The sequence below is a fragment of the Mobula hypostoma genome, chromosome 7 (assembly GCF_963921235.1).
Source record: "Mobula hypostoma chromosome 7, sMobHyp1.1, whole genome shotgun sequence".
Lineage (NCBI taxonomy): Eukaryota > Metazoa > Chordata > Chondrichthyes > Myliobatiformes > Myliobatidae > Mobula > Mobula hypostoma.
This window is the reverse complement of record NC_086103.1, coordinates 129083043-129096806: the sequence shown is the minus strand read 5'-3', so window position 1 is coordinate 129096806 and position 13764 is coordinate 129083043. Positions and strand designations below refer to the sequence as shown.

The following is a 13764-nucleotide window of genomic DNA, read 5'->3' as shown; positions in this document are numbered from 1 at the left end:
TCGAACGTAAAAAATGGAGGGGAAATTTGTTTGGATGGAGGTATACAAAATTATGAGGGGTATTGATAGGGTAAATGTAAAGAGAGAGTAAATGTTTTCCAAGAGGTTGGGTGAGACCACAACTAGAGGTCATGTGTTAAGAGTAAAATGTGCAATGTTTAAGGGGAAACATGAATAGAAACTTCTTCACTCAGAGGGTGGTGAGATTATGGAACAAGCTGCCAGTGCAAGTGGTGGATGTGATTTCAATTTCAACATGTAAGAGAAGTTTGGATAGGTATATGGATGGAGGACTATGGTCTGTTTCTATGCTGTAGTTTTCTATGACTTGCATGTTGATTTGGGAGGCAAAGTAATTCCATGGCTGACATAATTCCATGGGTTTTTGATTGTGTGTGAGGTATTCGTTGGCTGCAGAGATACATATATTGATGTGTTGGTGAAATGGGCTGAAAAATGGCCAAGTTTAATCCAGACTAATGTAAGGTGATGCATCTTGGGAGAACAAATGAAAGGCAGTTAGAAAGTATTGATGAATGGAGAGACATTGGAGGACAAATTCATAGAATCCTGAAAGCGGCAATGTTGGTAGATAATGTGAGGAAGACAGATGGGATACTAGCCCTCAATGAAATCAGTAGTAGGGAGTTGTATTCCAATTTTATGAAACCTTGCTCAGACCTCAGCTGGGGTACTGCAAACAGTTAAGGTCACCAAGTTACAGGAAGGATGTAATTGACCTGGTGAGAGTTCAGAAGAGATTCACCAGGAATGCATGAGACGGGGTAGTTAATTTATGAGGAGTGACTGGAAAAGCTTGATCTGTTCTCTCCAGAGCAGAACTGGTTCAGAGGGAATATGTTTGGAATGTATAGATAGGATAGATTGCAGAAAAAAAATTCCCATATCAACACTAGATAAATTAAAATAGAGGACATTGGTTTTGAGTAAGAAAGAAGTGAATTGTAGGGGATATGAGGGCCTCTTCACCCAGAGAGTGTTAAGTGCCTGGAGTGCTGTTCAAGAGTGTGGCTAGCAATGGGTTATTGACAGCACTCAAGAAGTGTCTCGAACATTTGAATTGCTTAGGCATAGAGGGCCACAGACTAAGTTCTGGGCAACGGGATTAATAGATTTCATACTCATAGCAGCTCAGTGATACATTTTGGAAGTTTATATGTAGCTCTTATGCTCTTCAGAGCTTAGAGTACAATTTCAGTAGGTCGGATAATGCATGAAATTCCTGGTTTAATAAAACTCAGATGACCCCATTTCTATTCAATATATGATGCTGAAGTTTACTCTACAACTCAGAATGTGGTTGACTACAGCTTGGCAGTGTCACAGATGAACTGGAATGCTAGGGTTGATTGAAGTTTGCTACATGGCACAGCAGTGAATTATTTAGTTGTTAAAATGGGGAAAGTGGTGCAGGCTGTTCCAGTTGTTAAATTTCTGCTTCAAATCGTAGCCACAGAGGTTTCAGAGAATTAGTAAGAGATTTGCACAGGTATTAAGTACTTTAGAGAAAATTATATTGCACAGGGTGCATTGTCCTTGACAAACAAAGTAACGGATTTGAATGTGGATTTCTATTAATGCTCTAATTTTTTTTTACTTATTTGTATAGAACCTGTGGAAGAGGATATTTTGCAGGTTGTTAAGTATTGTACTGACCTCATTGAAGAAAAAGATCTGGAAAAGTTGGACCTCGTCATTAAGTACATGAAAAGGTAATAAGTACATTTGTGTCAAGATATGTTGTGTTTACTGTAATATCCAACTCAGGTATACTTTGTAGAATTATGTCCTACTTTTAGTTGATCTTATTTGTTTGCTGAACTGTGGCTAATTATAAAATAGTTTAGAGTTTTGAGTCATGATTTTTGTATGTTGTCTTAACAGTTTAAATCTTCATTGTTAGTGGGATGTAAGTTTAGATTCCATAAATCATGATGTCCCCAGGTTGGAGTTGCTTCTGGCTATGCATGGTTAAATTTACTCTAATGTAAAATTATTTTTCATAAATTATGAATCACTTTTGTTCTTGTTCATATCCTCTATGCACCACAGGATTGTACGTCAGAAATTTTCAATAATCTGCATTCCTCATGCAGTTCTTTATTCTTTCTTGTCTATGCTGTAGAGATTGCAAGATGAGCAAAGGAGGGCCTTCCCCCCAATTTAGGCAACTCATTGGTTTGTATTTGCTAATTAAAATTAGATGCAGATTCCAACTTTTTATGTCTTCAAGAAAATAGACTGGGTTCAACCTGAGAAGCCATTGTAATGTAAGGAAAAAAGGAAGGGGCATGAATTGGCCATATGGATCTTGACCCTATACTTACTTTTACCATTTTCCCAAAGTAATCATCCTGTGATCTTTGAGTAACGTTGCAAGTTAGAAACAGATGGGTCTTATATGATCTTTGAAAAATGCTTTGCAAGTTATATAGAAGAGATTAGTTGTGACAATATTGTGAGGTTCATTCTAAATCAATTGATGTTTTTGTGCTCCTGATCACTGTATCAGTGCCAGGGAAGTGATGGATATTCTAATTGCAGTGATTGATTTCGTAACTTACTGTTTTGTTGAGGTCAAATATAAATTTGGTCTCAGTGACAAACTTATTTCACTATGAACATAGTGGGAAAAAAAATGTAGTTTTCTCTCCCCGTCGCCCAAACATGGGCAGGATACAAATGCAGGTCCGAGATTTTAAAATCCACTCTGCTACTCAACTGTCTTACACATCACATTTTAAAGATGTTCTTGACATTTCTGATCTACTAATAACTAACTTGTTGTTCCTTTTGTTACCAAGATATTGGGAATTACTCTTGTTCAAGGCCCTAGATGATATTCTGTACTGTTGTTTGGACTAACACATTTAAATTGTCACCTATCATACACAGCAAGACTGTTTCAAGCTTCTCCTTTAAACTATGCATCATTATGCCATCCCTTTAAAAATCCCTTTGTACCAAATCCATCTAAAGTAACTTATGATAAATCTGAATTGTTATATTATTTTGTTGATGATGCTGCATAGCTAAGATTTTTGTTAAAATAAATCGACGCTGCCCATCTACTGAGATTACCATTCCTAATAACTTCTGTGATTACTGTTGGCAGTCATCAGGGCTGAATAAAATTCAGTCTTTTGGTCTGATAAATAACTGATCTTCTTGATCATACCTGATACACATGAATAGACCTTTCCCTCACATTCAATTCCAATTCTTTACATGTATTTATCTCCTCACATATAGACTTTTCTGCCTTCAATCAGCTGTATCTTGTAGGATATTCCATATAATACTTAACAGTTCTCTTGCTAATGTAATTTTTCCCAGTTCAATAATCAGTCATTTGCCTATTCTGCTTGAATACATTTCATGACCATTTTTTCCCCGTATCACATCCAGTAGCTTCTTGGTTCAGTACTGTTGCTAGACTGTTCTGTTTTATATACTTTATATTGGATTTAGTACCATGAACAGACAGCATTACTCTACATACAGTTGTAAATCCATAATAGTTCTAAATGTAATTGTGCTTAAGTATTTTTACTGCTGTCTTGCAGCATTTTCAGCAGTTGACTATTCTTGTTCCTTTGCATATCTGATTTCTGCAAATGCTCTTTCCCACTGTTCCTTCATTGCTGTTACATCTGCTAACTCCTTTAAGGAAAAGTAGATTCCCTTGCCACATTTTTCTGTGATCTCAGTCACAATGATTATAGTGAAAAAAAAATCTCCCCTTTGTGTTTCCTTATTATGGCCAACATAAACATTTATTATTGCAAGTTCTGTCCAATTTCATGGTGCTGACTGTATTACATTTGTTATTCTCAAGGTAGTGCCTTCAAACTTACTCTTGTCGTACGCCATTAATCTTCAATGGGCTTGCATTTACTGAAAGCTTGTGCCATAGTAATGGTGCATCTACAGCGTACACCATTATTATCATTTTGCAGAAATTCCAGGAACTTGTGCGTAAGTGACTCCTGCCATTATATATGCCACATGATAATTTTGCTGCCACTGTTGTGCTGCCCCAGAGGGATTTTTGCCTAAATAGTTAAACAACAAATTATAGTACTGCCCCTCCCCCAACCAACATTAAAATTAGTGCCAGGTTGCAGTTTGACTTTTGGTCCATAATAGAAAGGCACTGGAGCATAAGAATATTTCTAGTTAGGATTTACTGAGGATTGAAGTTTGTTTTACCAAGTCAACTAGGTTCTAAGTAGTTGCCTTGGAATTCTCCAAATCATTTGATGTACATTTCTAAATAAAGTTACCATTTCCCACCTCCCCGTCAAGCAACTTTTAACTTTCAAATTGTTCTAGTGATAGTACATTCCATGACTCCATCATAAATCCGAGTGTTTCTATCTTATACACTTTCTCTTTTTCATTCATCCATCCATTTATTAATGACAACCTCCACCACTCACCTAACCCCATTGTGACAATTCCACACTTTAATATCTGAAATACTCTTTCAAAGAAAATGCTCTTGACTTGCACAATATTTTGTCCTTTTGCCAATGCCTAAATCAGATTGAGGCCATCTTTACCCTGTGGAGCAGTGGACTTTTTCTGTTCTTCAGGAATGCTTTTCCTCATCATATAATCAGCAACTATCACCTTTACCTATGGTAATTCCTTCCTTTTGTTCTTTCCTATCAGTAGTTTTTGCATTTCTCCTACCCTTGACTTCAAATTGAAGCACATTATTTAAAGTTCAGGTTCCTTGGTTTTCTTTTTCATACCAAAGGACTCCTGCTCTCCTCCCCCACCCCCTTACTAACCATTCAGTTACACGTTTGTATAAAATCTAAGTCTTTGAATTTTGCTGACATTTCTGGAAAGGCTGCTGAACTTAGCACTTGCTGGGCAAGGAAAATCATACATGATTCTTCTCTTGCCTGTAATTGGTACTCTTGAGTTTTTCATTCCTTTTGAAATAACTTTAATTCCGGAGCTCTCATTTTTATTCTTATAGTTTAAAACCTTGCTGGTACTCTAAGGCTTGGAACCTCATGCTTTAAGTATACAACAACTTATTGCACATAAAATAAACAATAGTAATACATAAGATTTTACCACTGTTAAGAAAATTAACTTAGCTACACAGTCTGTAAGGTAGGTGGCCACAGTAATCATCGGTGTTACAAGTTTGGCTGATCTTCAAATCTGTCATGACACCAGTGCAAATATTATCTGTTTTTATTTAGTACCTACCATTGAAATATAAAATACCTGTTAGCATTTCATATTTGAATGCCATTAATTAAATGACATCAGAAAGATCAGTACAATGCATGATGTTAACCATTAGTGCAATTCAGAAGTGGCAGTGGATCATGCTACTTTGGCAATAGAGTTTGATCTTGCATAGTTTAAGTGACAAATTGATAGTACCTGTCACTCTTAAGTGGGGAGGTGGGGATATGAATCTATTCTAATGTGGTTTTGGCAGAAAGTCTTGAATTGTCATTTAACATATCTAGAAATCTGCAGACAAATTAAGAATTAATATTTTGGATATAGGCTTACAACCAAATCATTAATAATTTTTCTTCAGATCAGAATTTCACTGAAGTTTTAGTTTGTTATAGTTTAGCTTGTTTGTTTTTTCATCTTTTATAATTTGATGCAGACACTTTTGATGTATTTTTGCTCCAGGCTGCTGCATAATTGTTATAATAAGTCACTGTTTACCAGAATCCAAGGAAAATTATACTTTCTATATTTACTATTTTTTAACAGGCTAATCCAACAATCTGCTGACTCCCTGTGGAACATGGCTTTTGATTTCATTCTTGACAATGTTCAGGTTGTAATGCAACAAATCTATGGAAGCATGTTAAAATTTACATGAAAAGACACTGCTGGTGATATTTTTAAAAACTGTAAAACACTGGAGCCTGGAGCTCTCATCTTGTGCCATAAAACCTTTGTGAAGCTCTTAAAATTTGCATGGTAGAAACGCATTGTGTTTTTATGAAACATTTCTGATAAACAACATTTTGTAGGTTTTTTCCCCTTTGGCAAATATTGTGTGCCAAATTCTTGTTGAAGTTGCATGTAAATAACTGTGTTGTATAAAGTATGTATGTAGAATACATTGTGTTTACAGAATTGTTGTTTATAAGTTTGTTTTTTAGTGGTTTACTTCTATTTAATAAAAAAGTTTGTTGTGAATTCATAACATTTTGTCTACTGTCATATTTTTAAAAAATCAGAAGATGTTGTATATTGGTATCTCAAACAATTTACCAAAACTTAGTTTTTATGATCAATGAAGTTAGTTACTTCTGTATAAATCTTACATTTGATATTGGGGAATACTTGTTTCTTATGAGTACCTATAATTTATCTTTAACCAACTCTAAACAGGTACAAATGAAGCAGAAAACTTTAAGCAATTAACAGGTTTGAAAACTACTGCATGTTTTCAATTTTAGTTTAAAGTGCTGCTCACCCCCAGAATTGTGTACTGCATAATGTTAATATTAACCAATTTGTGAGACAAGACCTGCTTCAATTTACATTGTAAACCACCTTTGCTAGAAATGTTTCAATGAATAGGTGCCTAGTCTGTCATGGCATGCAGCCAGTTTATACCACTTTTCCAGGTTCAAAGCTTATTGGAGACCAGAGCACAAATCTCAGCTGAAGTCAAACCCTGTCATTCCTCTTACTATACTATCTCTTTCAGTTAGTCCTGACGAAGGGTCTCGGCCCGAAACGTCGACTGTACCTCTTCCTAGAGATACTGCTTGGCCTGCTGCATTCACCAGCAACTTTTGTGTGTTGCTTGAAATTCCAGCATCTGCAGATTTCCTCGTGTTTGCATTCCTCCATAACCTAGCCAATATTTATTATTTAAGTGACAACATGAAAATTGTTTTTGCAGTAGGTTACCGTGCAGAAGTTGGTTGCTGGGCTTCCTATATTCTAACAGCAAGCCTAAGATATTTGTGACTGTAGAATGCTAGCATCTTTTGCATATTTTTCTGGGTGTCCAAGAATGATTTTTTTCACCTAATTTCAGGTAATAAAATTATTTTTTAATAGCCTCAGTAAACCACTATCTTGTCTCCCTCCTGATGAAAACTATCCTTTCCTATCTTTCTCACTGTAATACTGCACGTCACCAACAACTTTCTATGGGTTAGGTATCCATCTTCAGAACTAATGGGAAACTCTTCAAATTAGAGTCATAGTCATACAGCATAAAAACAGGGCCTTCAGCCTAACTGATCCATTCCAATCATCCTTCTGCTGATCCAACTGTATGCATTCAGCACACAACCCTCCAAATGCCTCCTCTCCATGTACCTAAGAAAAGGAAAGGTATGTCACATCCGGAGTTTCTCCAGTTAGCGGGTGATTTCCCTCCACGCCTCTGACGTAGTGGGGAATTGCGTCCGAGGCAAGTTACAGCAGTGGTTTGCTATTGCCTTCTGCTGGGTAAGTTTCCAAAGAGATCACCAGCACCGATGGAAAGTGTGCAGGGGAGCCGACTGGCCGGATTCGAACCCGGGACCTTTCGTCCCGAAGTCCAACACTGATGCCACTATACCACCAGCTGGGTCTGTATCTAAGAAAATACCTCTAAAATGTGGCACTTATACCCACCTCAACTACTTCCTTTGGCAGCCCATTGCAGATACCCACTACAATGTGTAAAGTTACCATTCATGTCTCTTAAATCTCTTAACTGTATGTTCTAGTTCTGAACTACCATCCCTGGGAAAAGTCTACAGCTATTCACCTTATCTATAATACTCATGATTTTATAAAAGTCTGAGGTCACACTCATTCTTCTCCAGTCCAAGGAATAAAGATACAGGGGTGACTAATCTCTCCCTATAGTCCAGGAACCATCTTGTAAAACTGCTCCAGATTGAGAATGTCTTTCCTATAAAAGCAGGACCAAAACTGTACATAATGCTCTCCAAGTGCAGTCCCATCAACATCTCGTAAAACTGCAACATAATGGAACATTTCAGGAACAGCTTCTTCCCCTCCACCATCTGATTTCTTAATGGACTATTAACCTATGTAAACTATCTCACTTTTTCAAAACTTTTTTTTGCACTATATTTATTTTTGATATATACAGTGAATTCCAGTTAAATCAGGCATCTCTAAAAACAAAAAAATTTAATTGAGAAAATTGCCATTATTCCCTTTGCTTATTTGGGACACTGCTGCTTAATTGGGGCAGGAGACGTGCCGAACAGATTCTAACTAGCATCAGTCACTACACTTGTATGGCCATTAGATGCTACACCATACCTAGAATAATCAGTTTTTAAATGGTGTCAGATGCATGTTTGTGTTCAAAAAGCAGTGATTTTTGTCACTGGTAGTTGGTGAGGAATAAGCAGCAAGACAATTCAGAACTGTTTTGCTCACTACGATTTCAAGCATCGAGGCTTGGAGATGTCAGAAATAGCTGGGAGTGAAAATGAAACAATTTCACCACTTCAATTTAGGAACTATGGAGAATTTGGAGGTAACGGCAATCACCTTGAATGTTACAATGAAAAAAGATTTGGAGGATGCAATCATCGATAGCATTGTATGAAGGCAGTCCTTTATCTGCATGTGGTGTTTTTTGCTGATGGTGTACATTGTGTATGAAGTCCTCTGTCAATTACTACTAGCTTTATAGAACTTGGTAGTGTTCAAATTTGTTCTGTATTTCATTTAAATATATCATTTGCTACTCAGTTTCTTTTTTAATAACCTAATGTACTACTGCCTCAAAACAGCAAATTTCACGAGATATCCTAGTGATATTAAATCTGATTCTGACCAGTACCAAAGTGGGGGGTAAATTAGGATTATTCAGAGCCCTGCATCAGGACCACACAGAAGCTCTACAAAAGCAGCAGAAGGAGCACATCACAAACCATTTTCCCCATCAGAGAAAAGATCTGTGAATCACACACTAGACACCTCAAACTATAAAAACATTCCCACAATCCCGACGGGCTGCCTAACCCTATCTACCATAGCAGTTGCAAAAATCAAAACAAATTCCAAATAAGTGAGCAATAATGCATATAGTGCACCACAAAGGCCAGGAGTTCTTGGCCTCTGGTGCCGCACTTCAGAAAGGAGAAACAGAAGGCAAAGAGATCAGTGAGACTATCAAATGCAGTCTCCACATACTGAACTGGGTGATAGTAGGTGCTGGTCAACACGTGGTCAGGTCATGTTCAGCACACTCAGAGTTAGAACACTCCATTGGAGTTGATGTTGCTAACACCTTCCTTCCCAATTGTGCTTTTCCAGAAATCGCTGTCCCTTCCAACTCTAGCATTGAAGTCGCCAAGAAGAATGACCTTATCTTACTTAGGAATATCGAATAGTATGCAAACTAGGCTCGTGTAGAAGTTCTCCTTACATTGTCTGGTGAGTCTAGGGTTGGAGCAGAGGCACTTGTGATTTCCCCTTCCAGAAAAGGTGTATCCACTCTTCTTCAATTGTCCTTCCTCAGCCAACTGCATTTCAGAGAGGACGGCAAGGTCAATTTGGAATCTTCTCAGCTCTCTTGAGATGATGGCAGTATGTCTTTCAGGCCAATTACTGGTTTCACTGTCCATAAATATCCACATATTCCAGGCTCCAAAATTCATATGCTTTTGTTTCAGACAGCAGTTTGGTGACCCCACTGGATGCGGTAATCCAGTTAGGAGTGAGCAGGCAGTATATTTAGGTGATGGACGGAGGGGGCCCTAGATATCACTAGAGTCAGCAAGCTGCTGTATATCAGGGGTTTCTTTATTGCCACCAGGGTAGTGTATAGCCGACACCATTGTGACCTAAACTCCCTTTGCTCCAAAGATGGACAAAGGCTGCTAAAGGACAATAATGCCATCAATACTTGATGGAAGGAACACATTCAGAAACTACTCAATTGTAACACCACTGTTGACATTGATTTCATCAACCAGATCCCACAATGACCCATGAAGGAGGACATGAGTAAGCCTCCCAGTATTAAAGAGAGGCAGACAACTTGCAAGAAATTAACAAGGCCACTGGGTCTGATGGAATTCCAGCAGAAATCCTAAAGGAAGGCTATAGAGGCATCTCCCTCCTCTCTACACCAGGAAAGGTACTCACCTGAATTTTGTGACCAGCTTTCACCTCTGGCAGAGGATCTTCTGCCTGAGTCTCAGTGTGGCTTCTGTCCAGCCAGAGGAACATCTGACATGATTTTTACAGTGGGTTTTACAGGAGAAAGCCTGGGAACAAATTTTTCCATTTCATAAGCAAAAGCATTTGACTCCATAAATTGTCCTGCCCTTTGGCAGGTACTGTCTAAAATCAGGTGCATGGAGAAATACTTCAAGGTCCTGCAGCCCTTATACCATGATATGAGTGCAACAGCGGCTCTGAAACAGCATCTTTTAAAGTTGATACAGGGGTCAAACAGGGATGCATCATTGCGATGGATTAGCCACATTATCTGTATGCCTGACTCCCTCCTCCCTAAAACAACTCCTGTCTGGCCAACCAAGGGTGCAAAGCTCACTCCTATAGGGCAGAAAAGGTGGTTCAAGGATAATATCAAGACCCACATCAATCTGAATGGATGGGAGAAATTAGCACAAGACAGGAAAAGCTAGAGAAGTACTGTCTATGAGGGGACTGCACAGCTCAAAGAATACCTCCACCATGCCGCTGAGACTAAGCAGCTTCAATGCAAGGAGAGACTGGGAAAAGCCCAACCAGCTACATCCACCACCACTTCAATGACCTACACCTGCCAACACTGCAATAGGACTTGTGAATCATGGATCCGCCTCTTCAGTCATCTCAAGACCCACAAGTGACTAGATCAACCACCAGAAGAATCATACTCGGCTATGAGTGATCGCTGATGATGACGACAGTCCACACTTCCAGCATAGCCTGTACTGACTTCCAGAAGGCCACACTGACGATGTAGATGAGTTGTACACATTGAAGGAGCTGCCACAATACATCAATCACATAACATATCAAACATGTACCAAGAGGATTCATTGGCCATCAACATCAATATTCTTTAAGAGCAAGAAAAACGAAAGTTCTCAAAGATAAATAAAGCTTGTAGTTTGGAGGAATGGAAATAAATCATAAGATTAAAAACAACTGAAGTCACAGATAATGAAAACAGAAATAATATAAACCATCTACTTTGCAGAGACACAACATCCCAAAGCACTTTACAGCTAATGATGATATTTGAAGCCAAGTCACTACTGTTGGAAACAACAGTCAGATTAAATGGGACCTGACAAACATAAATATGATCATGGCAAAATATCCTGTTTTAGTGATTTAATTAGGGTAAAACAATTGAAACCTAAGCACTATGTTAGCTCAACCATACTACACATCAACTGGAATCAATTATTACTTCTCAATAGCTTTAAAGCACTTTACTTCTAAATTTCCAAAATAATAAAAATGGTATTCCTGGTCTGGAAAAGATAGCACATAGCATGTTAAAGACTGCTACTGAATTTGAAAATTCTTCAGTCTACAAATCTGAATTCCGATCAAAATAAAAATAAATCTTTGGACAGAAATACATAAAGGAGAGACAAACTGAGGACAGAAAGCACGGGAGAAACTAAGATAAAACAGTGAAAACTGGCAGTCAAAAAGAATGGAAAATAGTCAACCTTTTCTCACTTAAAAATTAAAAATCAGCCCTGTAATCCATTTATGTTTCAAAAGTCAACCTGCTTCTCATTTTATAATAGTTCATCACAGAAGATCCCAGGATCATGAAAATGTTAGTGAAATCTTTGAGTAACTATCATTTTTGCTTGTTTTTTTTAAAATAAGAAAGCTTAATGTGAGAATAGAGAAGACAAATACATACATTCAAATTTGAAAAAGCACAAAGACAAATCTAAATCCATGATATGCAAGTCATAGTGATGGCAAAGGGAATCTACACCCATATGTTTCATCTACCAATTCACCAGGTCTGGCCTAAGTCAATGATTTGAGGGATATTCAAATAGTAAAATTTGGTTTCAGTTTCTTTTAAGTCAGTCGGTCAGAACCTGCCCATGTTATCACTGCCTTTGCATCGGGAATTCAGTTCCATTGACACAAAAGATAGAATTACACTTCACTGTGACTAATTAAAGAGAGAATACACATTGCTGAAACAAAAAGAATGGCCATTGGGAGAAGTACCAGAAGATGACTGATGCTCAATGAACAATAAAATAATTGGATTATGGAGTATGGTGTATGGTGGAATTTGTGCAATGAAGCCTTTCAAACAGTGGCAACACAACCAGCCATTATTTTGGTCCCCTTTGAAACATTGTACTGTGTTTTTCCCTGTACACATTTTTGGTGAGTCATCAGGGCTTTACTTAGTCAAGAATTACCCTCCACCTATCAATTATATTTGATTTTAGAATGATACATTGCCAGAAATACAAATGTCATCATCTTCAGCTTTATTTGTGATTTCAGCTTTGAAAGTTTACAGTATGGGTCACACAACCATCAATTGTACAAACAATAAAAGGCTGCTCTATATTTTTTCCCCACAATGCAGGTGGAATTCTCCTCTTACCTAATTCCCTATAAAATTTCATAGGCACAAAAGCAGAGTATGTGAAATGAAATAACTGAGAAAGAGTTCCTGGATGAGAGAAAAATTCGCTATGTCCAAAATTACTTGTCAAAAAGGCTGTACACTGCTTCTGCACTGTAGTTCACAGGATTCAAACACTTTATTCATTATTTCACACAGTTAAAACGATTAGGGAGCACTACTTTCAAGTTCCAAATAATGAAAGGAAAGATTTAAAAATACCAACTGGTACTGAAGATAAGGGAGGAGCAGGAAAAATAACCAGGCACACTGAGAATTGTAATAATATGTAAAACTGATCACTGTCAAACCAGTGCAAGTGTTTTGGTTTGTCATGGAAAACGTTTACTAGCTATAACCACTTTTTACTCTGGATTCTGGCTCTCAGCACTCCAGCGTGGCTTATTATTAAAGTCTTGTTTAAGCACAGACCTTAAATCACACTCAATTCTCCCTTTGCTGAGGTTTTGAAATGAAAACAAACTGCATTAGTTAGATAATTTCAAATACTTTCTTCAGTTCCATGATAAGCTGCCAATCAGACTTCTGCATCTCATCTCTGAACCAGTCTTTCAAGGCATCAATGGATTGTCGGCTGATCTGCAATACAAAATATTATAATTCAACAAGCAAAGCTACAAAAGATGACTATTGTACGTACTTTTTGGACAAAGACAAATCATTTTGAACTTCTAAGAATGATCAACACTTTCGTAGTCTTCACTTTGATATGTTGTTCTTCCCTCTACTGCTTCATTTTCTTTGTATAATGGGCTTCAATATTTGCTATCAGTCTTAGGAGTTTCAGCAACATGCTCCTCTAATATTTACATTTGACATCTGTTTAATGTACACAAAGCTGCTATCACTTGTAGTACTGTAGAAAGGAAAGGCACAAAACTAGATAGCTATTTTTAAAAATTTTTATGCACAGTGGCAGAACTTCAAACTAATTTTTAATGGATTTTGTTGCCTTAAGGATTCAGGACTGTTTGTTTAAGGTAAATTAGATTCCTACAGACAGTTTCTCTCATTTCATTTTTATTAGGTATAAAAGTGATATACAACAGTTCTAATGAAATGTCAACCAAAGCAGTAATGCTTTTCGATGCTGACTG

General features: G+C 37.4%; 2 protein-coding genes across 5 annotated transcripts in view; one reads left to right on the top strand and one right to left on the bottom strand.

Annotated features, from left to right (window-relative positions):
• Positions 1-6207, top strand: part of rev1 (REV1 DNA directed polymerase) — a 119927-nt gene extending 113720 nt beyond the window's left edge. For 3 of the 4 annotated variants that reach the window (XM_063053985.1, XM_063053983.1, XM_063053984.1), the window contains exons 22-23: positions 1631-1733; positions 5782-6207. In XM_063053985.1, coding sequence (XP_062910055.1) covers positions 1631-1733; positions 5782-5893 — 215 coding nt within the window. In that variant the 3' untranslated portion in view covers positions 5894-6207. Of the gene's footprint in view, positions 1-1630; positions 1734-3859; positions 4000-5781 lie in introns of all 4 variants that reach the window. The other variant, XR_010018701.1, reaches the window with a different exon arrangement.
• A 6288-nt stretch (positions 6208-12495) lies between these two features.
• Positions 12496-13764, bottom strand: part of eif5b (eukaryotic translation initiation factor 5B) — a 63831-nt gene continuing 62562 nt past the window's right edge. The window contains exon 24 of the mRNA XM_063053982.1: positions 12496-13246. Within this exon, the coding sequence (XP_062910052.1) occupies positions 13139-13246 (108 nt within the window). The 3' untranslated portion in view covers positions 12496-13138. The remainder of the gene's footprint in view (positions 13247-13764) is intronic.